This window comes from Schistocerca gregaria, chromosome X (genome assembly GCF_023897955.1).
Source record: "Schistocerca gregaria isolate iqSchGreg1 chromosome X, iqSchGreg1.2, whole genome shotgun sequence".
Lineage (NCBI taxonomy): Eukaryota > Metazoa > Arthropoda > Insecta > Orthoptera > Acrididae > Schistocerca > Schistocerca gregaria.
Window position 1 is genome coordinate 64,079,033 of NC_064931.1, and position 27,945 is coordinate 64,106,977.

Below are 27,945 nucleotides of genomic sequence, written 5' to 3' on the forward strand. Positions count from 1 at the left end.
ATGAAGGGACACAATAAGAAGCAGTCCGAGGTTGGAGGACCGCAGCCTTGGCTGCGGCATCTGCAGCTTCGTTCCCAGGGATACCGACATGGCCAGGAACCCACATAAAGCTAACTGGAGACCCATCGTCCACCAGCTGCTGAAGAGAGTGTTGGATCCGGTGCACGAAAGGGTGAACCGGATAGGGATCACTGAGGCTCTGGATGCCGCTCAGAGAATCGAAGCAGATGACATAAGCAGAATGTCGGTGGCGGCAGACGTAAAGAACAGCCTGGTAGAGGGCAAAGAGCTCAGCTATGAAGACCGAACAATGGCCATGTAGCCAGTATTTGAAACTTTGTGCACCGACAATAAAAGAACACCCAACCCCGTCATTGGTCTTAGAGCCATCCATATAAATAAAAGTCATATTAATGAACTTCGAACGAAGTTCGACAAAACGGGAGTGGTATACTGAACCGGGGTTAACCTCCTTTGGGAGCGAGCGGAGGTCAAGGTGAACGCGAACCTGAGCCTGGAACCAAGGTGGCATGTGGCTCTCGCCCACTCTAAAGGTTGCAGGGAGTGCAAAATCAAGGTGTTGAAGGAGGCGACGAAAGCGAACTCCAGGAGGTAGCAGGGCAGAGACATACAACCCGTATTGACGATCGAGAGAGTCGCCAAAAAAGGAACGATACGATGGGTGGTCGGGCATTGACAGAAGCCGACAGGCGTAACGACAAAGCAGCATATCACGCCGGTAGGTGAGTGGGCAATTCACCGGCTTCAGCATGAAGACTCTCGCCGGGACTAGTATAAAATGCTCCGATCGCAAGACGTAAACACCGATGTTGTATGGAGTTGAGGCGGCGTAAGATGGACGGCCGTGCAGAGGAGTATATAAAGCACCCATAATTCAGCTTGGAGCGGACGATCAACCGATACAGGTGAAGCAGGACGGTTCAATCCGCTCCCCACGACGTGCCATTGAGAACACGGAGGACATATAGAGAACGGGTACAACGGGCAGCCAAATATGACATGTGGAGACCAACTAAATTTCCTGTCAAATGTAAGACCTAAAAATTTTGTTGTCTCCACGAATGGGAGAGCAAAGGGGCCAAGTTGTAAGGACGGTGGGAGAAACACTTTGTAGCGCCAGAAATTAATACAGACCGTTTTCTCGGCAGAAAAACGGAAGCCATGGGCGACACTCCAGGAGTAAAGACGGTCAAGAGAACGCTGAAGAGAGCGCTCCAGGAAACATGTACGCTGCGCGCTGCAATAGATGGTAAAATTGTCCACGAAAAGGGAGCCTGATACATCAGCTGGGAGGCAATCCATTATTGGATTGATCGCTATGGTGAAGAGAGAGACGCTCAAAACGGAGCCCTGTGGCACCCCATTTTCCTGGCGAAAGGTGTGACAGGACAGAACCCACACGTACCCTGAACTGTCGATCCATTAAAAAGGAACGAATAAAAAGAGGGAGGCAACCACGAAAGCCCCATGTATGCATGGTGCGGAGAATGCCCGACCTCCAACAGGTGTCGTAAGCCTTCTCCAAATCAAAGAACACAGCCGCGGTCGGTCGCTTCCGCAAGAAGTTATTCATAATAAAGGTCTGCAAGGTAACCAGATGGTCAACAGCAGAGCAGCGCCTACGAAATCCACATTGTACATTGGTAAGTAGACCGAGAGTTAACCATTCGCTCCATCACCTTATAGACACAGCTGGTAAGCGAGATGGGTCGATAACTGGAAGGCAAGTGCTTGTCCTTCCCCAGCTTAGGAATCGGTACAACAATAGACTCGCGCCAGCATGCGGGAACATGTCCCTCAATCCAGATGCGATTGTAAGTACGAAGAAGGAAATCTTTACCCGCAGGAGAAAGGTTCTTCAGCATCTGAATATGAATAGAATCAGGCCCCGGAGCGGAGGATCGTGACCAGGCAAGTGCATTTCCGAGTTTCCGCATGGTGAATGGGGCATTGTAGTTTTCACAATTCGAGGAGTGGAAATTAGGTGGCCGAGCCTCCTCTGCCCGTTTTCGGGAGAGGAAGGCAGGGGGGTAATGAGTGGAGCTCGAAACCTCTGCAAAAAAGTGGCCGAAGGCCTTGGAGACATCCTCAGGGGCCACAAGGACGTCATTCACGACCGTCAAGCCAGAAACTGGTGAGTGAACCTTAGTGCCAGATAGCCAGCGCAGGCTACCCCATACAACAGAAGGAGTAAAGCTGTTGAAGGTGCTTGTGAAAGCAGCCCAGCTGGCTTTCTTGCTTTCTTTAAAAATACGACGACACTGCGCACGTAATTGTTTGTAATTGATACAATTCGCCACTGTAGGGTGGCGTTTAAAGGTGCGTAATGCACGTTGACGAGCACGTAAGGCATCTCTACATGCTGCGGTCCACTAGGGGACCGGTACGTGGCGTGGAGAAGAAGTAGTGTGAGGGATGGAATATTCAGCAGCAGTGAGAATGACTTCCGTGAGGTGTGCGGCCTGACTATCGCAGCTTCTGCCGTTAGGTCAGACGATAGCAATGCCACTTGCACGCTTAGAGTAGCAGATTGACAGTGACCAACTTTAAACAGAACTTTATTAATTTTCACACATTTATTAAAATAATAAAAATCATAAACTTTACTTAACTTGATACTGGATGCTATTTACAATTGACAAGCTGAAGTTCCTCTGGTCTTGGTACGTTAATCTTATTCTCACATAACTCTGATACTTGACAAAGTGTCTATTCAGTTATGTTCATGGCTATGTACAGGAACACAATCTTATTCGACACAGACCGATGCAGACCAACTAATCGGAGGTCTGTACACTCATTATAATACCTCGCGCGTTTGTGTATCACTGCGAGAGTGTGATCCTCGAGGAGAAATGTTCTACATTAGCAGCAATCTTATTGGCTTCGTTACCTATTAATACGCGGATCGGTGGAAGCAGAATTTGGTCCGTCTCTTAGACAGCGCCATCTCGTAGTGTGGAGACGGACGAGCACTGCGCCTGCTCTGTTGTGCTTAGCGGGGCGCGCTCTATTGGGAAAGTTGTGTACGCGCTGACTACCCGGAACTATGTACACAACATCATTACAATTCCATTGGATAACCACAAACGATGATTCAAATGGTGGTTGAACAGGCTAAAGCCAGTCATGCTGCCGGGTCACCACCCGTCACCGACAAGAAGGGGGCGGCATCCCTGAACAACAGGTCAGAATCTGGTTGTGAAACTGGGGATGGAACCTCTGTTGACACCAGAGGCTCCTTGTCCCAGGACTTAGGTTTCTTCTTCTTTTCTGTTTGAGATCAAGGAGGGCTGTGTGACAAGGAGCCAGCTGCAGCAAGATCGGGAACAGAAAGAGATCAGGCGACCTGGGGGCCGACAGACTGTGGTTCTCGCAGTCTTCGCGTGGCAGCAGACCTTTGGCCTGGAAGGTACTGGGAAGGGGTATCCCAGGAGGGACGCCCTTGACCGGCAGCCGCCGAAGAACTGAGACACTTCTCCGGCTGGGGAGGGGGTGCAGTGCCCGGAGGAGATGGTGTGGGAGCCACAGGGGAAGGGGGGGAGGGAGGAGTCCAGGACTGGGGTAAGGAATGGCGAGGAAGGGGTGAAGATTTAACTAAAGCATAACTAGACGACATGGACACAGGGTGAAGACATGCATACTTCTTACGAGCCTCAGTGTAGGTTAAACGATCAAGGGACTTACTCTCCTGTATCTTATTTTCCTTCTTATATACCTGACACTCTGGTGAACGTGGAGAATGATTGCCATGACAATTAACATACACAGAAGGAGGAACACAGGAACTCCCCTTGTGGAGTGGACGTCCACTCACCACACAGAGGGGCCTGCAAACAGCATGAAGACGTGTCCAAAACACAAGCACTTAAAACACCTCATAGGAGGTGGGATGTACGGCTTCACATCACATCAATAAACCATGATCTTTACTTTCTCAGGGAGGGTATCCTCTTCAAAGGCCAGCATAAATGCACTAGTATCAATGCGATTGTCCTTCAAACCCTTCTGAACACGCCGAACAAAATGAACACCCCGCCGTCCGAGATTGTCCCGAAGTTCCTCATCAGTTTGAAGGATGGGGTCCCTTTGAGAAATAACACCTTGAACCTTATTTAGAGACTGGTGCGAAGTAATGGACACAGGAATTGTGCCAACATGGTTACAGGCACGAAGGGCCACAGACTGGGCAGCTGAAGCAGTTTTGATCAACAACGAACCCGACCGCATCTTGCTCAACGAGTCCACTTCGCCAAACTTGTCTTCAATGTGTTCCACAAAGAATAGGGGTTTGGTATTGGTGAAAGTATCCTCACCAGTCTTGGTGCAAACCTGAGAGCGGGGGAAAGGTTTCGCCCCTAGCCGATGGGCCTGACCCTCCTCCCAGGGGGTATCCATGGAATGGAAGGCCGAAGGGGCAGGAGAAGCAGCACTAGAAGAATCAGTTCAACACAGAGAGACGGCCGCAGAAGAACAGCTAGAGTTCTGGATCCATGTGTGTTTCATTTGCATAGTATCTGCCCTGATACCACCCACTCCGATCAGAGGCTCTCCTCACGGGCACCACCCAGCCACATCAAGGGCCATCTGGCACGGCCGCCATTGCCGGGAGTTCCAAGGCACCAAGATGACAAGCAACAACTCCTAGGCTTACACGAGGTGGTCACAGCTCAGGTATCAGAAATGTGATCCCTGTGTGTTCAGGGGCTCAGCCAAAAGAGTACATAGCGACCCCACCACATGGGCTGCCTACCGTGCTGGCTATGCACCCTAGCATCAGACAACGAAGTGAAAGAAAAAGTGGAATGAACTAGGAGGGCATACGTCGGAGACACTAGGTAAGGTGCTCTTCCCCAAATGGCTCACACTACGGAAGAGAAATTTAGTAATGGAGGTCAAACCCCAGAGGGTGCTCTTCCCCAAATGGCTCACACTACGGAAGAGAAATTTAGTAATGGAGGTCAAACCCCAGAGGGGGACCAGGGAGTGCCAAAAGGATGAGGCGATTATGCAACAAACCTAAATTGCAAAACCAACATAACCAGGAGGATAGTGGGGCCAACATAAGCAAGGACACCAAGAGAGGGGAATGGAGCAAGGGGGGGGGGAATGGAGCAAGGAGGGGGGGGGGAATGGAGCAAGGGGGGGGAATGGAGCAAGGGGGGGGGAATGGAGCAAGGGGGGGGGAATGGAGCAAGGGGGGGGGGATGGAGCAAGGGGGGGGGGGGGAATGGAGCAAGGGGGGGGGGGGAATGGAGCAAGGGGGGGGGGAATGGAGCAAGGGGGGGGGGAATGGAGCAAGGGGGGGGGGGAATGGAGCAAGGGGGGGGGGGAATGGAGCAAGGGGGGGGGAATGGAGCAAGGGGGGGGGAATGGAGCAAGGGGGGGGGAATGGAGCAAGGGGGGGGGAATGGAGCAAGGGGGGGGAATGGAGCAAGGGGGGGGAATGGAGCAAGGGGGGGGAATGGAGCAAGGGGGGGAATGGAGCAAGGGGGGGAATGGAGCAAGGGGGGGAATGGAGCAAGGGGGGGAATGGAGCAAGGGGGGGGGGAATGGAGCAAGGGGGGGGGGAATGGAGCAAGGGGGGGGGAATGGAGCAAGGGGGGGGGAATGGAGCAAGGGGGGGGGAATGGAGCAAGGGGGGGGGAATGGAGCAAGGGGGGGGGGGGAATGGAGCAAGGGGGGGGAATGGAGCAAGGGGGGGAATGGAGCAAGGGGGGGAATGGAGCAAGGGGGGGGGAATGGAGCAAGGAGAGGAAAGGAGGAGGGGAAGGAGCAAGGAGAGGAAAGGAGGAGGGGAAGGAGCAAGGAGAGGAAAGGAGGAGGGGAAGGAGCAAGGAGAGGAAAGGAGGAGGGGAAGGAGCAAGGAGAGGAAAGGAGGAGGGGAAGGAGCAAGGAGAGGAAAGGAGGGGAAGGAGCAAGGAGAGGAAAGGAGGGGAAGGAGCAAGGAGAGGAAAGGAGGGGAAGGAGCAAGGAGAGGAAAGGAGGGGAAGGAGCAAGGAGAGGAAAGGAGGGGAACTGCAAGGAAATGCAGCCCTGGAAAGAAGGAAGGCTGCAATAGCTCCGTGCCCCGTGCTCGCCACGGACTTAGTCACGAAAGAACTGTGAGGCCCCCTGGGGGGCCTAACATGGTGAAATTAGATTCTGACCCTACTGAGTCTATTCAGAAAAACATCTGAGAGGCATAGGTTACGTCCAGTTCTTGTTTTCTGAATTCCAAAAGAACCCCGGGGCACCACAGCTTGAGCTTAATCCAAAATACATAGAACAGGTACTCCTTTTACACCAATAGTTTAAGTGCCCAGGCTACTTAATGTGTCAAGAGCTCAAATACATTATTAATGACAATTGTGTGTTTCAAGAGAATTACAGCATTAAAAATACACGTATCAAAAAAAAAAAAAAAAATTGTTCTGCATCACCTCAGTTCCAAGAGTTCCGGAATCTGTACAGAAAATTGGAATAGAGATCATTTCCACCCTTTTTATTGCTCATGAAAACAACACACTGCATGTTGTACCACCATACAGCAAGACCTTCAGAGGTGTTGGTCCAGATTGCTGTACACATCGGTACCTCTAACACCCAGTAGCATGTCCTCTTGCATTGATGCATGCCTGTATTCATGGTAGCATACTGTCCACAAGTCCATTAAGGCACTGTTGGTCCAGATTGTCCTACTCCTCAATAGCGATTCGGCGTAGATCCCTCTGAGCGGTTGGTGGGTCAGGTTGTCCATAAAAAGCCCTTTTCAATCTATCCCAGTCATGTTCAATATGGTTTATGTCTGGAGAACGTGCTGGCCACTCTAGCTGAGCAATTTCATTACCCTGAAGGAAGTCAAACACAAGAAGTGCACGATGGGGGCATGAATTGTCATCCATGAAGATTAATGCCTCACCAATATGTTGCCATTATGGTTGCACTATCAATTGGAGGATGGCATCCACATATTGTACAGCTGTCACGTCACCTTCCATGACCACAAGCGGCATATGTCGGCCCCACATAATGCCACGCCAGAACAGCAGGGAACCTCCACCTTGCTGCAGTCACTGTACAGTGTGTCTAAGGCATTCAGCCTGACCGAGTTGACTCCAAACACATCTCCGATGTATGTCTGGCAGAAGGCATATGCGACACTCATCAGTGAGGAGAACTTGATGCCAATCCTGAGCAATCCATTTGACTTCTTGTTGCGCCCATCTGTACCGCGCTGCATGGTGTCGTGATTGCGAAGATGGACCTTGCCATGGACGTCGGGAAGGAAGTTGCGCATCATGCAGCCTATTGCGCACAGTTTGAGTCTTAACATTATGCCCTGTGGCTGCACGAAAAGCGTTATTCAACATGGTGGTGTTGCTGTCAGGGTTCCTCCAAGCCATCATCTGTAGGTAGCAGTCATCCACTGCAGTAGTAGCCCTTGAGCGGCCTGAGCAAGGCATGTCATCGACAGTTCCCGTCTCTCTGAATGTCCTCCACATCCGAACAACATCGCTTTGGTTCACTCCAAGACACCTGGCCACTTTCCTTGTTGACACAAAGTAACAATGCCGATGCGATCAAACTGCGGTATTGACCGTCTAGGCACGATTGACCTACAGACAACACGATCCATTTACCTCCTTCCTTGTGGAATGACGAACTGATCAGCTGTCTGACCTACTCCGTCTAATAGGTGCTGCTAATGCATGGTTCTCTGCATCTTTGGGTGGGTTTAGTGTCATCTCTGAACAGCCAAAGGCGCTGTGTCTGTGATACAATATCCACAGTCAACGTCCATCTTCAGGAGTTCTGGGAACCGAGGTGGTGCAGAACTTTTTTTGATGTGCATATCTGTGAAACAGTAAATTTTTTTAAAACTGTGCCTGTGGGAGAATCCACTGAATTGGCTAAAAATGGCTCTGAGCACTATGGGACTCAACTGCTGTGGTCATTAGTCCCCTAGAACTTAGAACTACTTAAACCTAACTAACCTAAGGACATCACACACATCCACACCCGAGGCAGGATTCGAACCTGCGATCATAGCAGTCGCACGGTTCCGGACTGCACGCCTAGAACCGCGAGACCACCGCGGCCGGCAATCCACTGAATTACTCAAGAACTTTTTACAACATAGAAAACTTAGTACCTCAAAAATCATGGAACTAATTGAATTGACACTTGTGTTATGCTATAACTACTTCTCATTCCAGAGGTGAACTTTATAAACAACTTGAGGGGCTTGCAATGGGCTGCTACCTTGCACGCACTTTGCCTAACATTTTCTTGGATAATGTGTAACATAAAAACACTGAATAAAAATTATGATAGACTTAAAAATGCAATTTATTACAAAAGATATGTAAACGGTAACATTATTCTGTCACAAGATGACACCAATGATGTACATGACCTACATCATATCTCTAACAACATGCAACCTTCTTTGTCATTCAGACAGTTTTGTAATATTGTTATAACATCTGTGGTTAATTTTACAGTTCAGTTTCTTCCCTTATTCAATATTTTACTCCTATACACCATTTACTTTTACTCACATTTGTATGGGTAATCATATGTGAGTATGTGAGACTAAGAAGACTGGTAAGTTGTTTCCTTTGTATTACTTCTTTCATCTTATCCTCTTCTGCTTATCCAACCTCCCATGCCCTCCCCCAAAACCTTCCTCTTCCTTCCTATTTGTCATATTAACCATTGAACATTTAAACAATTTTACACACATACCAATTTACATGTTTCAATAATGACTGCATTATCACTGCATGTTCTCTCTATCCTCATTTAAGAAATCTTAATTATTTGTACCATAGTGCATTGTCATTTAATCTGTCTACAGAGACTGTTATACCATTTTTAGATGCATAGCTTATATCAAAGTTTTTGCCGTAATTTTTTTGTACATACGTATCTTATTATATACGCTATTTTTAAATGGATATATTGTAAACAAACCTGATTTGTTTCATATATTTCTAAGATATTTGTTCTAAATTATCACTTGCAATGCTCTAGCCCCCACCCTCCATTTTTCAGTCCTCGCATTAACTAATTTCATTCTCCCCTTAACCCTCCCTTTCTAACTTTTTGTCTGGCCCCTTCTATTTAACTTAGATAAAACAATGTGGGTTTTATTGTTATATCCAGCACTTGAAGAATTACTTTCTCTGCATCTTAGATTGCAATTAATATTGATGTAAATCTCAATGACAAAGTCTATTTCTAGCTTATTTACTATTGTGGCGCAACTTGTGACACTGTCTTTATGGCAGTTCCTTACACACTGACATTTTGATTAATGTTACTTAACTATGGTCATGTATTCATATGGTTTTGTACAGTTTAATGTGCTTTTATGAGCAATTTTTTCAGCCACATACATTGTTTGAAGGTCCTGTACGATTAGTAATTATGGTCAATTTTTAAGACTATTTCACATCTAAATTTTACTTATTTTTTGTTGCCTCTATTACTGCCCCCTGTTTGTTCATGCCCCATTATAAATGCCGTATGTGAATGTGACTGTTTTAACCTCTGATCAGTTTCTGAATGCACTTCTATGTACTTCGATAGTCGCACACTTATGTTGTTAACACATTACATTATTTTCTATGGGTTCTTCACCGGCATTACTGCCCACTTACTTTAATTTCTCAAGATTAAAATAATTATATTATTTTGACCATTCGTTTATTTTTGGATTATTGTTTTAGGGAACAAAACAGCTATGGTCATAAGCGCCCATACTGTGGCTTAGTGAAGGGTAAAAACAGGAATTTAAATCAGCAGCTATACGAGTGAAACTCAAGAAGGAGGGAAACTAAAAACAGAAGGAAATCTTAGAAAAGTGTTATTGAAGGGGGGCTGTTTTCCCCGAAAAGAGCTTCAAAAGACCACTGTCATCTCACTTACACTTATCAACTCAAGGATGCGATCGGCTGAACACACATCACTTGCTAAAAGGGAAGATAAAAATGGTTCAAATGGCTCTAAGCAATATGGGACGTAACATCTGAGGTCATCAGTCCCCTAGACTTAGAACTGCTTAAACCCAACTAACCTAAGGACACCGCACACATCCATGCCCAAGACAGGATTCAAACCAGCGACTGTAGCAGCAGCGTGGTTCCAGACTGAAGCATCTGGAACCGCTCGACCACAGCAGCCAGAAAGGGAAGATATAACAGGTGACAGCTGTAAACGGGAACATAATGGATTACAAGAGGGGCACTGAAGTAAAAGGTGTTTCACCGTCCACGACAGAGCAGTGGGGACAAAGCGGGGGAGGACTGCCACATAAAAGATGTCAATGGCTAAAAAGACAGTGCCCAATCTGGAGTCTAGTTAAAATTACCTCCTCTCCACTACAATGCCCAGAGGAAGAGGCCCAAGCACAAGAAAGAGGTAGAGGTTTTATGTCCTGTAATTTATTATCCTGAAGTCCAGACCAATGTGTGTGCCATAAAAGACCAACAACAACAATATAAACCGTTCTGGAGATTGACGAAGGGAACCATGAGAACAGCAGGCCAAGGAAGAGAGACAGCAGCCTTTCCTGCTATACAGGATGCCTCATTTCCGTGTATACCAACATGCCCTGGGATCCAGAGGAATGCCACAGAGATGGGAAGACCAGCACAAGTTTTTGTCAAACTTAAGTCCCAAGAATTTGGTTATGTCTGCAAACACAAGGTTAACAGAACCTAGTGTAGGGAAGGTGAATAAAACTCAACACCAAAAATTTACACAGATGGTCTCCCTCGGATGAAATCTGAAGCTGGTTTCGATGCTCCATGACCGGAGGCAATCGAGACATCCTGGGAGATGTCATTCAAGAAGGCTGATCCATTGAGAGCTGTAGTAGATTGTAAAATCATTGACAAAGACAGAGCCCGAGACATCGGGAAGAAGAAAATCCACAATTGGATTTATGGCAATGACAAAAAGTACAGCATTTATCATGGAGCCTTGGGAGAAAGTACAGGATAGAGTAGTGTTCACCTGCACCTTAAATGTGTGCTCTGTCATAAATTCACGGATGAAAAGGGGTAGCCAACCTCGAAAGCACCAAGAGAACATTGTGCAGAGGATGCCTGTCCTCCAATAGGTATCGTATGCCCTCTAGCTAGCATTTGGCGTTTCCTGAGAAAACTGTTCATAATATAAGTGGAGAGAGCAACAAGATGGTCATCTGCAGAACAATACTTTCAGAAACTGCATTGGGCAGTTAAAAGGTTTCAGGACTCCAGCTACCAGCCTAAATGGCAATTTACCATACACTCCAAAATTTTACACACACTACTCTTAAGAGACTGGGCGATAGCTAGAGGGAGATGTTTGTCCTTTCCAGGGTTCCGAACAGGAATGACTATAGCTTCCTGCCATCTTCTGTGAAAAGTACTGTCAGTGCAAATTTGATTATAATGGCGAAGGAGGTAATGCAGACTAGGATATGATAAATGCAGCGACATTTGGACGTGGATGCCATCCGGGCCTGGGGCAGAAAAGTGATAGGAAGAGAGTGTGTGTTGGAGTTACTGCATAGAAAAAAACTGTATTTTAGCTTCCACAATCTTGAGAGGAGAAAGCAAGATGTCACACTTCCGCTGCTCGTTTCTGCAGGAGGAAGGCTGGAGGGTAATTTGAAGAGCTCGGAATCTCAGCAAAATGTTGACCCATTGAGTTGGGAAATGCGACTCTTACCTCTAAGGTATCTCGGGGGACGGAGGGGGGGGGGGGGGGGGGGGGGGGGGGGACTAGATGCACTGGAAACTGTTCAATTAGACTCCTAACTACAGATGAAGGAGTAAAGGTGTTGAAGGAGCTGGTAAAGAAATCCCAGTTTGCTTTCTTGCTATCGCATATGATGCAACAGCATTGGGCACGTAGCTGCTTATAGCGGATACAGTTGGCCAATGTAGGGTGATGGCAGAAAATGCAAAGAGCATACCTCCACTCGCATATTGCATCAAGGCACACCTCGTTCCACCAAGCAACTGGGGGCTGCCGGGGCAATGGGGAGGTACGAGGTATTGCGCATTCTGTGGCTGTAAGAATGACTTCCGCAACATGAGTGACCCGATTGTTGATGCTAGGAAATTGATGGTCATCAAATGTTGCTGGAGGAGGAGGAAAGTTTCCAATCAGCTAGGGGAAAACTATCAACGTCTTGAGCGCATAGATGGCAGTTGTGGCTGTAATCTAAGGACACATGGAAAATGGTCATTAAAGTGTGTATCAGCAAGAGCAAACCTTTCAAAGTACTGAACTAGCTGAACAGTACCAACCAAAAGGCCCAAACGAGGGCAGGTTGGTGCGGAGGCAGACAGAAAAGTAGGTTCCCAGTGTTGAGGTAAACGTGGGTGGTGGGCATTGAAGTATCCAACCAACAAATAGTGGGAAGCTGACCAAGGAGATAAAGAGATTGGCTCTTGCCATTCGTGTGGATGATTGAATGTATATGGTACAAAGAGAGAAGATATTGGGAAACGGGGGGGGGGGGGGGGGGGGGGGGGGGGTGGAAAGGCAAGGCATGCAGCCCATAAAGGAAAAAGAGCTGCACGAGATGGGGGTCCTGTGCTCGCCACACATGTATCCACAAAATAGTTGTGGGCCCCCAGAGGTGGCGGAGTTTGACCATTCCTAGCTGGCTAAGTTCTGTTAACACACCTAAGATTACAGTTTCTGCTCCATTGTACTTATAACTTGTGTGTTAAACAACTATGTCATCATCTTTAATCTACTATTTTTATGTAAGGATGTCATTGACACGTGTGTTCCTAGTATTTGTAAAATATTTTCTGAGGCTCCATGACAACTTACTGTAGGTTTCCCAGATCTGTGTAACTGCAAACTGGCTACAAAAATTCTCATGAACAGAATGTGTTCACTACATAGGCTGTCTCTGTAGCACTCAAAACTTATGCTGTTATTTTTGTTTCTCATATTTTGTACATGAAGGCCAAGTGGCACAAAGATTATTTACACTAAATGAAAATAAAAAACAACAATGTTTCTTCATGTATTATCCATATTTGTGACATCTTTGTATTCCATGCTTTTCTGACCACGATGCTAGTGAACATATGCGATTCTGTTGTTGACTCTCCCAAGCCAGTTTATGGTCTTATTCAAATTTATTAGTACCTGTTTTTAACAGTGTCACCGTGTATTGGATCTGTATTGTTTGAAATTAATTATATGCCTGGTGTTTTTGTGAGATGTGTGATGGCATGAAGTGTTGGATTTGTAATAGTAATTTAATGTACGTATCTTCTTACAAATGTTACATCCTAATTTTTGACCTTTTAGGTCATGTTTCTCATTGAATTTTATTTCACTGTTTTTTTGTATCTCATACAATACAATACGCATGATCTTTGACTGAACCCAGTTGGTGAATAAAATACAAATCAACATTTGTGTTACACATTTCTCAAAAAATTGAAATATCTGTACATGTCCTTTTGCTGGAGGTGGAACGTGTTCATAACAAGACAATGACTGGCTGAGATCTACATTAAAATTACTTCCTCTTGCCCTGGCAAGAGGAATGTTACAGGTGGATTGTAGGCTTCACTGATTTTAGTATTATGCTCCTCAAACCAAGCAACTTTCTCTTCCTCTGATACACGATTCTATACATCATCAGGCAAGTGACTGTCAAAGAGGCTGGTTCATGGTGTTGTCACAGTACTCCCCACAGTTATGCTGTTTCTCCATACAGATATCTGTAAGTCTCAGAACAGCAGCCTCATTTCCTTGAGTTCCTCAATATTCTGGAACAAACAAGGACCATCTGTCCTTCCCAAGCCTTTGTAAGTGGAGTCTTGACTCTTACCTTCAGTATACATAAAATGGATAACCAAAATGCACTTTGGGAGCTCGAGCAGCTTAGGAATTTAATACCATGATTATATCTTCTAGGCTTCAGTGATTTCAAGACTGGGTACATTTCTACACTAAATACAGTGAATTCACTTTGAAAGCGAATCCAGAGGACACATTCATGGATTAGCACAGAGCAGCCAATGCAGCCATTCTTTTCAGACTTCTTAATGTAAATTGTAACATAGTTGTGATACTCTGAAAAATGCTGTCTGGAGTATAAATCCTTTGTACTCTGATAAATTTAAAGTAATTTTGGACCTCCTTGTAACCCTGCATGATGAACAGGTACACCCTTAATGAATTACAGTAATATGGTTCACACTGTGTGTTACTAAGTACTGTGAAGTGTGAAACACAAAGCAGATTAATTGGCAATTGCAAATATTTGCTGATAGGTATTAATTGCATTGGAGGACAAACAAGTGTACGAAATACTGGGGACTCTGGGGTTAAAAGTAGACTGTATATGTGACAACATGAGAACTTGCACCAAGATGCCAAATGGCAGCTCAATAAAACATCTTTGGCTTTTAAATCCTCCAGGTGTAACTATCTCATCAAGAGAGAGGTAGAAACATCCCTTAACTTTTAAAATAGCTTTCTCATTATGGTAAAAGTACATTAAAAAGGCAACCGAATGCATATAAATAACACTAATTCACTTCTTCATGAAAAGGATAGTTGCTATTCATCATAAGGTGGAGATGCCGAGTCGCAGATAGGCACAACAAAAAGACTGTCACAAAATGAGCTTTCGGCCAACAAGGCCTTTGTCAAAAAAAGACAACCGACCCACAGACACTGGCAGCTGAAGCGAGAGACTGGCCACATGTGTGAAAGAGAGTGTGTGTGTGTGGGGGGGGGGGGGGGGGGGGGGGGAGGGGGGCACTATACGGCGAATAGCAAATATCCTTTTCGGAATATTGTTACATTCCATCCTGGATTTTCCATTGTTTGACCAATTCACTCAAATTAAAATTTTCCACCAATGCTATAAGCAGTCCTCTAGTTGCCTCATTGTCTATTGCAACTGGTGAGCAGTCACTGCCAGTCTGGAGGAGCAGAAGAATAGATCAAAGTAGATCAAAGTCCTCCACAACATGAAAGCAGATCCCTGAGGGATGCCATTCTCTTACTCTAATTTATCCAACAGAAGCACTACCCAAAATCTAAAACAACAGGCTGGAAAGCAAAAATTATTAGAAGATAAGCAGAATCTCAGCAACCTCATCCATAAAGTTGTCAAGGTGTAATAATAATGCAGTACATTCCTATCAAGTTACTAACTGCATCAATTATCAGTGTGTCAGTGATATTTTGGGGCACACATTATGTTCTCATGTATTCTGGCCAGAATACAGGAGGAGAATACATTTGCAAATAAATCATGGATACCATGGAAATTAACACTACCAGTAAACAGGGATTTTTTTTTTTTTTTACACACCTAGAACACCTTCAACTATACATCACAAATAATAATAATAATAATAATAATAATAATAATAATAATAATAATAATAATAAAAACAACAACAACAACAACAACAATATGAAAATGTTATTGATATCTACTACAGCTCTCGATAACGGCAGTACTGTCAATAGTTATGTGATACCTGTCACATCCCTGCTGGAAGTAACAAAGTGGTTTCCTAGGTTCTAAGTGCCAGGTTAGATGCTGAATAGTCATGCATTCTAGAGTCCTTTACCTATGCAGCTAGTGAGGGCAACACTAAGGTAACAGGAACAAGATGGCTTCTGCCCATATGTCAGTTAAGTCTCCAGTCAACCAGACTATTACAAACAGCTATGATTTCTTTCAAACACTTTTGAAAGTTCTGTATTTTGTTGTACTGAATTTCATCATTATTTAGTGAAGTCTCCCTGGCCTTAGAAATGTAGGCTCCAGCACTGTCATGAAAAGGGACAACTACAAGGTTGTTATAACTAGATTTTCACTGCTTGAGCCAGTGTAGACAGAAAACTATTTACCATATGGGTATCCAACTTTATGGGAATGATGTTCAAGCCAAGTGCTCAGGACTGGTGTTAGTAATGTTAGTGTCATGACTTGCAAATAGGCACCAGTACATTTAAGGCGACACAGGGCTGAAATACAAGCATGAATGTTCGTTACAGTTGCAGACAACATGGGTCTTGCCAAGGTGAGCAGGGCTTTACTCATACAGCTGTTTTACCATTGTTTTGGTAAAGCATTAAAGTATTAAGGAGAGACCCTCTTCCCACACCAAGCTTGAAGAACCAAATAATTTGCAGGCCATTTCGAACTGTGTGGCCACCAAGATCACCAGATTTGAACCTGGTTGATTTCTGGCTGTGGAGTTACCTGAAGGACAAGTTTTTTCAGCAGGACACTAACATATGTTGGAGGTTTAAGATGAGCATAGTGAGGGAGGTATCCAGAACCCCACCCGACATGTTTCAAGCAGCAGTATAGCAATCTAGTGCAGTTCTAGTCTTATGGATGCAAATGGTTGCCACACTGAGCCCTGTTTGTACCCTGGAACGTAAACATAGTATTTAACTAACAAATGTTACCATCTCCCATAGAAATTAAAATGTATGTCTTAATCGTTTGTTATTTCTACTCCACATGCCCTTACAAATGTTTCCACAAAGTTCCACTGACATACAATCACTTGTTTTTCATGGAAGGGGGGGGGGGGGGGGGGCAGCTCGCTCTCAAGCAGCAAAAAGTTTAATTATAACCACCCTGTATATTTCTCTTCATTGTTTGAATGGAAGCTACAATCAGCCCTCTTCAGTGAAGACTGATGATGATGGAAAGCTGGATTCTGGTTTCAGTGGTACAGCAAAGTACACTGTCATTGCCTACTAATGTTCCAGGTGTAGTCTGAGTACACCCTGACTTCAGCACAGCTGTTAAAGGTAAGCTAACAAATTTACCATCATTCTTATGGGTTCCCCTACCTTTGCAGAACTACTTTAAGGATTTACAAAATACAGAAAAACTTCCCATAATCTCCCCTTGCTCTGACTGTTCTTAATGTCTTCGCCCTAAAAACCAATAATACTTCAAGTTCTCAGCAGACAATATTCGAACCACAACAAAATGCAAATTTTATCATGGGACACACTGCCTCTGACACTTACCCGAGAACTTTGGAATGTATTATTAGAGACATTAGGACAGGTTTATCTTGTCCTCAGGGCCACGTAACAGGTCCAGACAAATCTGCAGCCTAAATGTATGCCATGGAGGTGTATGAGGACAGACCTAGTTGGGAAGTGGTAAAGGAAAGGACTCCACATCAGAAAGAAGGGACCGCATGTGAACCACAATTGTTAGCCTGGATATGGATAGAACTATGGGAAGCACCAACTTTGACACGGAAAGTATGGAGTGACAGGAAATTTTGGAAAAAATCGGGAGTGGGCCCTGGAGACCCCACTCGTACAATGTGGCAAGGTCATGTTGTACGCTTTACCTTAGTCAAAAGAGATGGCAACCAGGTGTTCCTTGGGGTTCCTTGGCTGGGAGGACTTCACTGGCTCAGTCTCCGAGACTGAGGATGAGCATGAAGCCCTACGACCAGCTGCTTTTGAGCTCTTCAGCCACTGGCAGGTGTCTTCTTTCCCACTTGCAGAAACCTGGAAAGGGAGTGACCCAAGGGAGCCCTTCCTAGCAAGATAAGCTGACGAAGACTTACTCTCATCTGGTTTAGAAGTGGGGATGGGCATCCCCGATGGTTCGGGTGTGTTTGTCCTGAAGTAGGTGGTGCGAGAGCAACAGGGAAGGGAATGCCTCCTCACCATCAAAGGGCAGGTGTAGTCTTCTGACTCATAGCGGTGTCTGGGATTGGTAGAGCTAATGATGTCAGAACTGTTGTAACGGTGGCGTAAAACTGTGTCATACGTACAGGATGCAAGTGTTCAAATTTTCTCTTAGCCTCAGTGGCGGTCAGTCAGTCCAGGGTCGTTTACTCCACAATTTTCCTTTCTTTCTGGAGAATCCTGCAGTCTGGCGAGGAAGATGAATGGTGCTCTCCGCATTTAACACAAATGGGAGGCGGGTCGCATGGAGTATTGGGATGTGATAAGCGTCCATAATCTCGACACGTGAGGCTGGAAGGACAGCGGGAAGATATGATAACTTCCAGCACTTAAAAGCACCTTTACCTTCTCAGGCAATGTATCACTCACTAAGGCCAAGATGAACGCACCAGTGGCAACCTGATTATCCATCGGACCCTAGTGGACGCACCAGACGAAATGTACACCTCGCCACTCTAAATTGGCGCGCAGCTCATCGTCAGACTGCAAAAGAAGGTCCCTGTGAAATATGATACCCTGGACCATATCTGAGCTCTTATGGGGCATGATGGTTACAGGAACATCCACCAGCTTGTCACAAGCAAGTAATGCCCGTGGCTCGGCAGAGGATGCTGTTTTGATCAAGAATGACCCAGATCTAAATTTGGACAATCCCTTCACCACCCCTAACTTGCCCTCTAAATGTTTAACAAAAAACCGAGGCTTCATCGTTATGTAAGATTCCCCATCAGCTCTCTAACGTACAATGTACCGGGTTGGATAAGATCGACTGCCATCCTTAGCCTGATGTTCCACCCATGGTGTGGCCAGGGAGGGGAAACAATTTGGGGTCTTACTTCTGTGCGTTGAATTGAGCTCGTGAATGCTTAGAGACTTCTGGTGGTGAACTACCAGCAAGTGATGATGGAATATCCTTCATCGCGTGTCATCCACCCTGATGCCACACACTCAGACCAGGGGCCCTCCCCACAGGCGCCACCCAGCTGCAGCAAAGGCCACCTGACAGGATGCTATTGCTGGGAGTCCCAATGCCCCAGGAGGATGAGTGTCTACCCTTGGCATACATGGAGAGCTAACGGCGCAGGCACCAGCAGAGTGATCCCTGTCTTGACAGGGGGCTACAACCAACAGCGTACATAGCGGCCCCACCACAATGGACTAGCTTCCGTGCTGTATATCAGGTGCGTAGAAGTCCATGGTCACTGTTGACACAGATAGCGACATTGCATAGTGCATGGTGGAAAATGCACTCAGGAAGGTGTCCACACCCAAAAGATGGAGAATGAGCAGGACTGAAATGCAACGACGAGTAAGTGGGCTAAAGATCAATGCATGGTGGACATGATGCATGATGTAAAGCGCCCTTCCCCAATTGGTTTGCTCTTCGGGAAAATTTTGAGAAATGGAGAAGAAAACCTACAGTGGACCATCACATAAAGGCCAAAATGTGAGAGACTCCTTTTCGTAGCCTCTTACAACAGGCAGGAATACCTTGGGCCTATTCTAATCACTGGACCCACAGGGGGGAGGAGTCCACAGTGGAGAAAGATGGAACACATCATAAACCATCATATAAAACGTAAATTTCACAAAATAACATTATAAATCATCAGTTTCATCTGGGAAATACAGAATCTCTCAGCAATTTGGCAACATGTTCTGGTAAAATGCCCTACTTGTGGACGTATAAAGAGCATTAATAACCATAGGTCTTTGGCCTTTTACATAGATAATTGTAAAGATTTCATTTTAATGGGTTACAATCATGATTCACTCGAACTTTGCTGCCTCTTGTTAAAGTCAGTACCTTCAATGCCTTCTGTGGTCTGAATGAAAATTTATAGTTTACGTTCCTGGTGAATTACATCTGTACTGCAACCATTTTATCTTTTCCCAAGGAACTGGCTCTTCCACAATCCTGTTCACTTTTAATGTAACACTGACAAAGAAATGCCATGAAAATAAGAAAATCTTTCTGTTCAAGCAAGCTGGGATATTTTTACTTCCCCTTTTGTTTTGGTATCTGCCTCCTTAAAATTCATGTTTAACTACTTACCATTAACAAATGCGAATATAATCTGCATTCTCATAAAAGAGAAAGGTTGACCCTCAGTTTTAAAGAATATAACACCAGATCTTATTTTATGCTTTGTTTTATGTATGTAATTGATATTCTAATTTATTTTGACTATGTCTAGTTAGCATCATTTGTTACAGGGCAAAATCAGTAATTGTTTCTTAACTTAAATCCTATTGTTGACATATAAACAAATATAAATTCTGTAATAATTGTGAACATTTGGAACACAAAATGCTAGTAATCTTAAAGTATCTATCTGGCTCTCTTCAAAAACATGTTAGCGAAACCTGCACTTACTTAATTCCAAAGTAATTAACATTTTTGTCAAAAGTATTGTTTACATAACTATATATGTTAATTTCATCATTTAAACAAATACTTTGGCTTAACCCTTGCAGTAGAAGGAACTGTAAAAAAAGACAGAAATTTCAATGTATTCAGTTAATTTAACGAGTTATGTTTTAATTGAAATTTCTGTGAATTTAACTTTGAACAATGCGTAGTTTTGGCCTCTATTATATAGAAGTATAAGGGCCCGATTTCTGGTCACGAGACAGTCAGTCCACGGCAGAGTTTCAGACGAGGAACCTGTGCTGGTTAGAATGACAACAATGCATCAACTTAACAGTGAATTAAGTGTTACACCAATAGGTGGGTGTGTTAATGCAATGACAGTGACTGTTCAATTTATTTAAAAGACTGACCTGTGTTGTTAGGCTTTTACTGCTCGTAGATGTAAAACAGTAAACTATTGTAGCGGTATGTGGGGGGAGGGGGAGGGGGGTTGTGAAAAGTTAAAGTAAACACCTGTTAAATGCAACTGTCTGCTACTTTATTTACCATAGTCGGTGTCCAAATTACAAACCCAATTTTTAGCCAGTTTAGGAATGCAGTACATCGACACCGAGGACAACAAATGAAATAAATAAAGCAGCCAGAACTGCTACAAAGGTGAACTACATTTATTGGTGGTTTCCTTGGAACTAATGTGATCAAATTTATAGTTTTATTCTTTGACAGCCTACGTCCATGTGACCAGATTCAAGGAGTTTATGATGAAAAACCTTCAGCTCACTACCACAGTAATTTTCCTCGTGATATATATTCATGGCCATGACAGAGAAATTAACATTCCTGTTGTGGCAACTGCAGGAGTTATTACCTGAAGAAATCACTGAGATCAGTATGTGCAGTGACTGAATACAACTGCTTTTCCATTTCCTGTGTAACCAGCAATAGTTTTATCTACCATATTTAACACCAAGTAGGTTTGTGCTGCTTGTTTACAATCTACATAGTTCAACAGAGAGTCCACAGTGTTTATAAAAAGCTATCCCACTGTACAAAAGAGGTGTTGGTAAACATTTTGTTAAGCAAATCATAGGAAATAAAGGAGTGTTCCTCCCCACTTTTCTCTTTGCCGATCTTCTGCTCACAGCTAGACACTGCTATATTTACATGAATTTTCTTTTCTTGTCTTCTTCTGTTTGAGTTTTTTCTTGCTCATTGTCATTGGCGGATCTAACAATGAAAGTTATTGAAGATTTTTCAGCAGTGTATGCACTGGTTATTGTTGCATGAAGTACTTTTATGTTTATGATATGACACTGGTTTTGCAAAAACCACATTTCATTGTTCCAGTTATAGTTTGAGTTTGGTTACAAATTCATTGAAAAACTGACACTGGCTGCTCTTACATTTGAAAAGCACTTACATGGATGACATTTGTTTGTAACATATGATACATACAACAGTTAAAATATGCTCAAAATCTAAATTTTTACTTACTTTGGTGAAGGCTATAAAATACTAATGAATGTAATATTTCACTTCAAAGAACCTACCTTCTCTTAAAACATTTCTCATTGGTTTCTTTAACCGAGCATGTCCAAAGCTTACTGAGGAATTAGCGAAGTCTTCCTGAGTGACATCTGCAACAGAAACAAATAGCAAATAATTACACAAACAATACTCTAGTAAAACTTGAGAGTTGCTGGCCAGGAATTGACAGTAACAGGTTTGAAAATTGTCTTCTAATGCTTAAAGACTATTATTGTGCATTTCAATGAAGTCATGCTGATATTCACAAGGATTAATGACAGTGATCCTATAGTTTTATGAACTCTTTGACTGTTGTGGATGAGTTAATTCGTCATGCCCTGCCCACTCCCCAGGTGCTGAGGTTGTGTGTGTGTGTGTGTGTGTGTGTGTGTGTGTGTGTGTGTGTGTGTGTGTGTGTGTGTGTGTGTGTGTGTGTCTCCCTTTCTGCTGACTCTCTCACTGTGTTACAGCCAAGTTTCTTTCATATTTCGGTGAATAAAAAAGTTTTGAGTATTTATTACACAACACACACACCTCTTTATGTGCTCTTATCTAAAAAAGGCTATCTTATATTCCACCCTTTATGAAATACAGTGATTTTTACGACCATGATTCCTGATGCACAGGCATGGATGTGGGCACATTGCAAATAACTATCCAATGGATATAAAAACCAGTAACTCAAGAATGAAATGAGATTTTGTCTTGCTCTCAATTTTAAATAAAATTTTGATACCTTACCAACATTGTATGAGCTACAATGAAACATGTGCTAAGTTTACACAATGTGTTTTTACTGCTGTAAACTATTTAAAATTTTATGCAATGTGGTGTTTAATTTGATATAGCACAGTAACTAAGATAAATGAAGAAAATAAATTCAGCCCCTAATCGAGCAAGTCATCAGACTGTGAGGTGTGCAAACATGCATTTTTTTCATCAAGTAGTTTTCTCAAAAGTGAGTAAGTAAAATACAAATGCCAGAACACTGTCTCAGCACAAGTAGCAGCATTAGGCAAGCAGTACAGTGAAAGTATGCTCAGTATGGACTGCAGAGAGCACATCTGTAGCAGTCAAAGGGTTAAGGACGAAATCTCTCAAATGCTGATGTTTTGTTTGATGGTCCTTTAGACAACCCAACCCACTATGACTAGAAACTCAGTGTATGAAAATCATCTTAATGGCAAAGTAACAATACTCTACTACCCAGTTTTCCGAATTAACAAAGTGTTCCACCACTTTAAAATTGCATTTCATTGTAGCTTTCTGTGTAAGAAAATGTCATTTCCAAATTAACTTACTTCAATATAATCACAGCTGTCTTAGTGTGGCTCTTTCCTGATGAGCATCACCTCTGTATAGCCTTTTGAATAAGGGTAGAAAAGAACACTCAAATTTCACTACTGTTTAGCAAAGACAAAATGTGATACTACATATTTGTAAACGTCTCCAAAGACTGGATATCATCTTCGCTCTGAACGTAATCACTACACAAGACAACACTGATTTGCTGTAATGATTATGTAAATTAACCCCTAATTTCATAATCTTTCTGTACTCTGTGACCACAGTCATAATACTATTTGAATGTAAGTTGTGCCATTTGACTGTATACAGTAAAATGGTGGTATTTTCCATTTAAACTCTACTTTTATGTTCCTAGTTTTCATTTTCTTGTAAATCTGAGTATCATCTTCACTAGATCGCATTAAAACTAGATAAGAGCAGCACCAAATGTATCATTTAATCAGTTTGTCTGGGCAAAAAAGTATTTTAATTTTTTTTATTTTTGTATGAAACCTTTGCCGATGTAATAATAATTATTTTTATGTATTTACTTTGACTTGACTTCTTCCTTTTTATCACTTAATCCTCCCTCCCCCCACCCCACCCCACCCCCCATGTTATTTCAACTTATTTGTATTACTCATTTTGCCTGAATTTCATTTTAGTTTTAATCTCTTCTTTTCTTTAAGTCAAAGGCATTATTATAGCTATAATAAATATTTTTAAATAACCATTGGCAAGAAAGTATTTTTTGTTGAAGCTGGTATCACAGAAATAATGATGATAGTGAACAAAGAAGTTAATATGATGATTAAATTGACATGGCAAAGGATTATAAATGAGAAAAATTATATTTACACCAAATACCAGACTAAAAATGATGATTAGTCATGTTGACAAAGATGGCCCCTGACAGGACTAAAAAACACAACCTTCAGTATACTACTGAACTGCTAGGTTACGGTGTCGTCATTCTGAAGCCCTTAGTGAATCTTGAGAAATTCTTATCGATTACTGCCAAACAAGGACACACTAGGGCAAATGGCTGCAGAGTGTGATATCTGGGAGTGTAACCTACACCACCATAGAGATCATTTCAAAAATTTAGTCCCACCCCATGGGCCCTCCCCTTGTTAGTATAGACCCCTATAGAGCAGAACTTCACATCCAACTTTGCAGTGACTACATAACAGAGTTAAAATTTTCAACACTGACACTATTTTATGTCCTTGTCACTGCAGCTTTTGGCATTTTTTGTGCTCCCACAATATTTATAAATGAAAGGCACAATACAGGGTGTTTCAAAATGAACATACTGGTTTTAAGGCATTATAGCATTTATTACGTTCAACTTACAATTGTAAATAATAAGCCACATGAAAGACCAACTCAGTTTTGTTTGTATGCCTGTGTGCAATGGGAAGAGTATGGAATGGCCAAGAGTGACTGAAAAACATGTCTAACAAGTGCAAGTCTTTCACACTTAGCCCAACGAAATCAGTTCAGAAGGTTAGTCATGAAGTAGCATTTCCAGTGGTGTCTGGGTGTAGAGTTTTAAGGAGACACTTACAGCCACATCCTTATTGTCTGCAGTTGTTACAAGTTCTAAAGCCTACACAGAATACGGTTTATGAACCAACTGTGCAAATGAAATGTCGCTGCATGACAATTAAGATTTTCTGGATTTTTCACCTTCAGCAATGAATAGACTTTTCACACCATTGGAAATGTGACCCACACACAATGGGCACATCTGGGGATCAGAAAATCACCTAGAGACAATACAGTTGTAAATTGAAAGTTTCTTGTGCCATATCCCCGCAGAAAGTTTATGGGCCTTTCTTTTTCAGTGAAGGAACTGTAACTGATTGTTCTCATCTTGATGTGTTACAACTATGACCCATGGCTCAATGGGAAGAAGCTGAACAACACATCTTTATTTGGGAGCAAGATGGTGCACCACCTCACTCGCAGAACTCAGTACACGACTGGTTAAATGACATTGTACCCTACTTGTGAACTGGCTGCAAGGGGCCGGATGACAGAGCATAACAATGCACGACATCCACGTCCACACACGATCTGACACCACTCAATTTTTACCTTTGGAGTTTCATAAAGGATCATGTGTACGTGCCTCCCTTACCAGCTGATCTATCCAACTTTAGAAACAGTATTATTGCAACAGTTACTCTTGAGACAGGAATCAAGGTTTCACAACAACTCTGTTATTAACTCTATGTGTGACAAAAGGTACTCACATTGAATTATTATAAGAAAAACTGTGAGTTGCCCTTGCATTTTGTGTATAATTTATAATTGTAAGCTGAGTGTAATAAAGGCTACAAAGCCTTAAAAACCATATGTTCATTTTTAAACACCCTGTATTATGGATATACTTATTTTGTCACCCAGTCTTTGGCTTCATCAGACTGACTGCCTACCATCACCAAAGTTATACAATATTGAAGAACATCGGAAGGATGTTTTATATCAAGAGTGGAAAAAAAAAACCCAGACCAAAAGTTCTCTGAAAATGCAGTGCTACTACAATTAAAAATGTTGACCTGTAAATAAATCAGAAGTACATCAAGACAGTAGTTCTATAAAACAATTTAAATTACATTAAATTAACAATCCCAATAAAATAAAAATAGTACTGACAGGAGTACTGAAAACTAGCTTGAAGAGGTATTACACATGGGAAGTGATACAGAAACAAAATAAAAAGATAGAACTGGCATTTATAACAGCAGACTATGTAGCCTGTCCACAGAAAATCGCAATGAAGTACACTGAGGTGACAAAAGTCAGGGAATAATGATATTTATACAGGGTGTTTCAAAAATGACTGGTATATTTGAAACGGCAATACAAACTAAACGTGCAGTGATATAAATACACCGTTTGTTGCAATATGCTTGGGAGAACAGTACATTTTCAGGCAGACAAACTTTCGAAATTACCGTAGTTACAATTGTCAACAACAGATGGCGCTGTGGTCTGGAAAAAACTGTAGTACGATATTTTCCACATATCCACCATGCGTAGCAATAATATGGCGTAGTCTCTGAATGAAATTACCCGAAACCTTTGACAACGTGTCTGGCGGAATGGCTTCACATGCAGATGAGATGTACTGCTTCAGCTGTTCAATTGTTTCTGGATTCTGGCGGTACACCTGGTCTTTCAAGTGTCCCCACAGAAAGAAGTCACAGGGGTTCAAGTCTGGCGAATAGGGAGGCCAATCCATGCCGCCTCCTGTATGTTTCCGATAGCCCAAAGCAATCACACGATCATCGAAATATTCATTCAGGAAATTAAAGACGTCGGCCGTGCGGTGTGGCCGAGCACCATCTTGCATAAACCACGAGGTGTTCGCAGTGTCGTCTAAGGCAGTTTGTACCGCCACAAATTCACGAAGAATGTCCAAATAGCGTGATGCAGTAATCGTTTCGGATATGAAAAATGGGCCAATGATTCCTTTGGAAGAAATGGCGCCCCAGACCAGTACTTTTTGAGGATGCAGGGACGATGGGACTGCAACATGGGGCTTTTCGGTTCCCCATATGCGCCAGTTCTGTTTATTGACGAAGCCGTCCAGGTAAAAATAAGCTTCATCAGTAAACCAAATGCTGCCCACATGCATATCGCCGTCATCAATCCTGTGCACTATATCGTTAGCGAATGTCTCTCGTGCAGCAATGATAGCGGCGCTGAGGGGTTGCCGCGTTTGAATTTTGTATGGATAGAGGTGTAAACTCTGGCGCATGAGACGATACGTGGACGTTGGCGTCATTTGGACCGCAGCTGCAACACGGCGAACGGAAACCCGAGACCGCTGTTAGATCACCTGGTGCACTAGCTGCGCGTTGCCCTCTGTGGTTGCCGTATGCGGTCGCCCTACCTTTCCAGCACGTTCATCCGTCACGTTCTCAGTCCGTTGAAATTTTTCACACACATCCTTTATTGTATCACTTTTCGGTCCTTTGGTTACATTAAACCTCCGTTGAAAACTTCGTCTTGTTGCAACAACACTGTGTTCTAGGTGGTGGAATTCCAACACCAGAAAAATCCTCTGTTCTAAGGAATAAACCATGTTGTCCACAGCACACTTGCACGTTGTGAACAGCACACGCTTACAGCAGAAAGACTACGTACAGAATGGCGCACCCACAGACTGCGTTGTCTTCTATATCTTTCACATCACTTGCAGCGCCATCTGTTGTTGAAAATTGTAACTACTGTAAATTCGAAAGTTTGTCCGCCTGAAAATGTACTGTTGTCCCAAGCATATTGCAACAAACGGTGTATTTCTATCGCTGCTCGTTTAGTTTTTATTGCCGTTTCAAATATACCGGTCATTTTTGAAACACCCTGTATCTACAGATGGCAGTAGTATTGTGTACACAAAGTACTCGATTATGGCCACAAGGCGGGAATTAACAGACGTTGAACACAGAATGACAATTGCAGCTAGATGCATGGGACATTCCATTTGGGATATCATTAGGGAATTCAATGTTCCGGGATCCACAAAGCCAAGAGAGCGCCAAGAATACCAAATTTCAGGCATAGCCTCTTGCTATGGACAACGCAGTGGGCGACAGCCTTTACGTAATGACTGAGAAGAGTGGCTTTCGTGTAGAGTTCTCAGTATTAACAGACAGACAACATCACATTAAATAAGCACAGAAATCAATGTGGGACATACAACAAATGTATTCATTAGGACAGTGCAGCAAAATTTGGTGTTAAATGGCTATCGCAGCAGACGACCGTGATGAGTGCCTTTGTTAACAGCATGACGTTGCCTGCAGTGCCTCTCCTGGGCTTGTGACCATATCTTCTGGACCCCAGACTGGCAAATAGTGGCCTGTTCAGATGAGTCCCAATTTCACTTGGTAAGAGGTGATGGTACGGTTTGAGTGTGGTGCAGACCCCACAAATCCACGGACCAAAGTTGTCAACAAGGCACTGTGCAAGTTGGTGGTGATTCCCTAATGGTGTTGGTTGTGTTTACA

General features: G+C 43.4%; 1 protein-coding gene across 1 annotated transcript in view; it reads right to left on the reverse strand.

Moving 5' to 3' along the window:
* Window positions 1–27,945, reverse strand: part of LOC126298996 (transmembrane protein 183-like) — a 178,081-nt gene that overhangs the window by 102,721 nt on the left and 47,415 nt on the right. Inside the window, exon 2 of the mRNA XM_049990622.1 lies at window positions 21,658–21,744. Within this exon, the coding sequence (XP_049846579.1) occupies window positions 21,658–21,744 (87 nt within the window). The remainder of the gene's footprint in view (window positions 1–21,657; window positions 21,745–27,945) is intronic.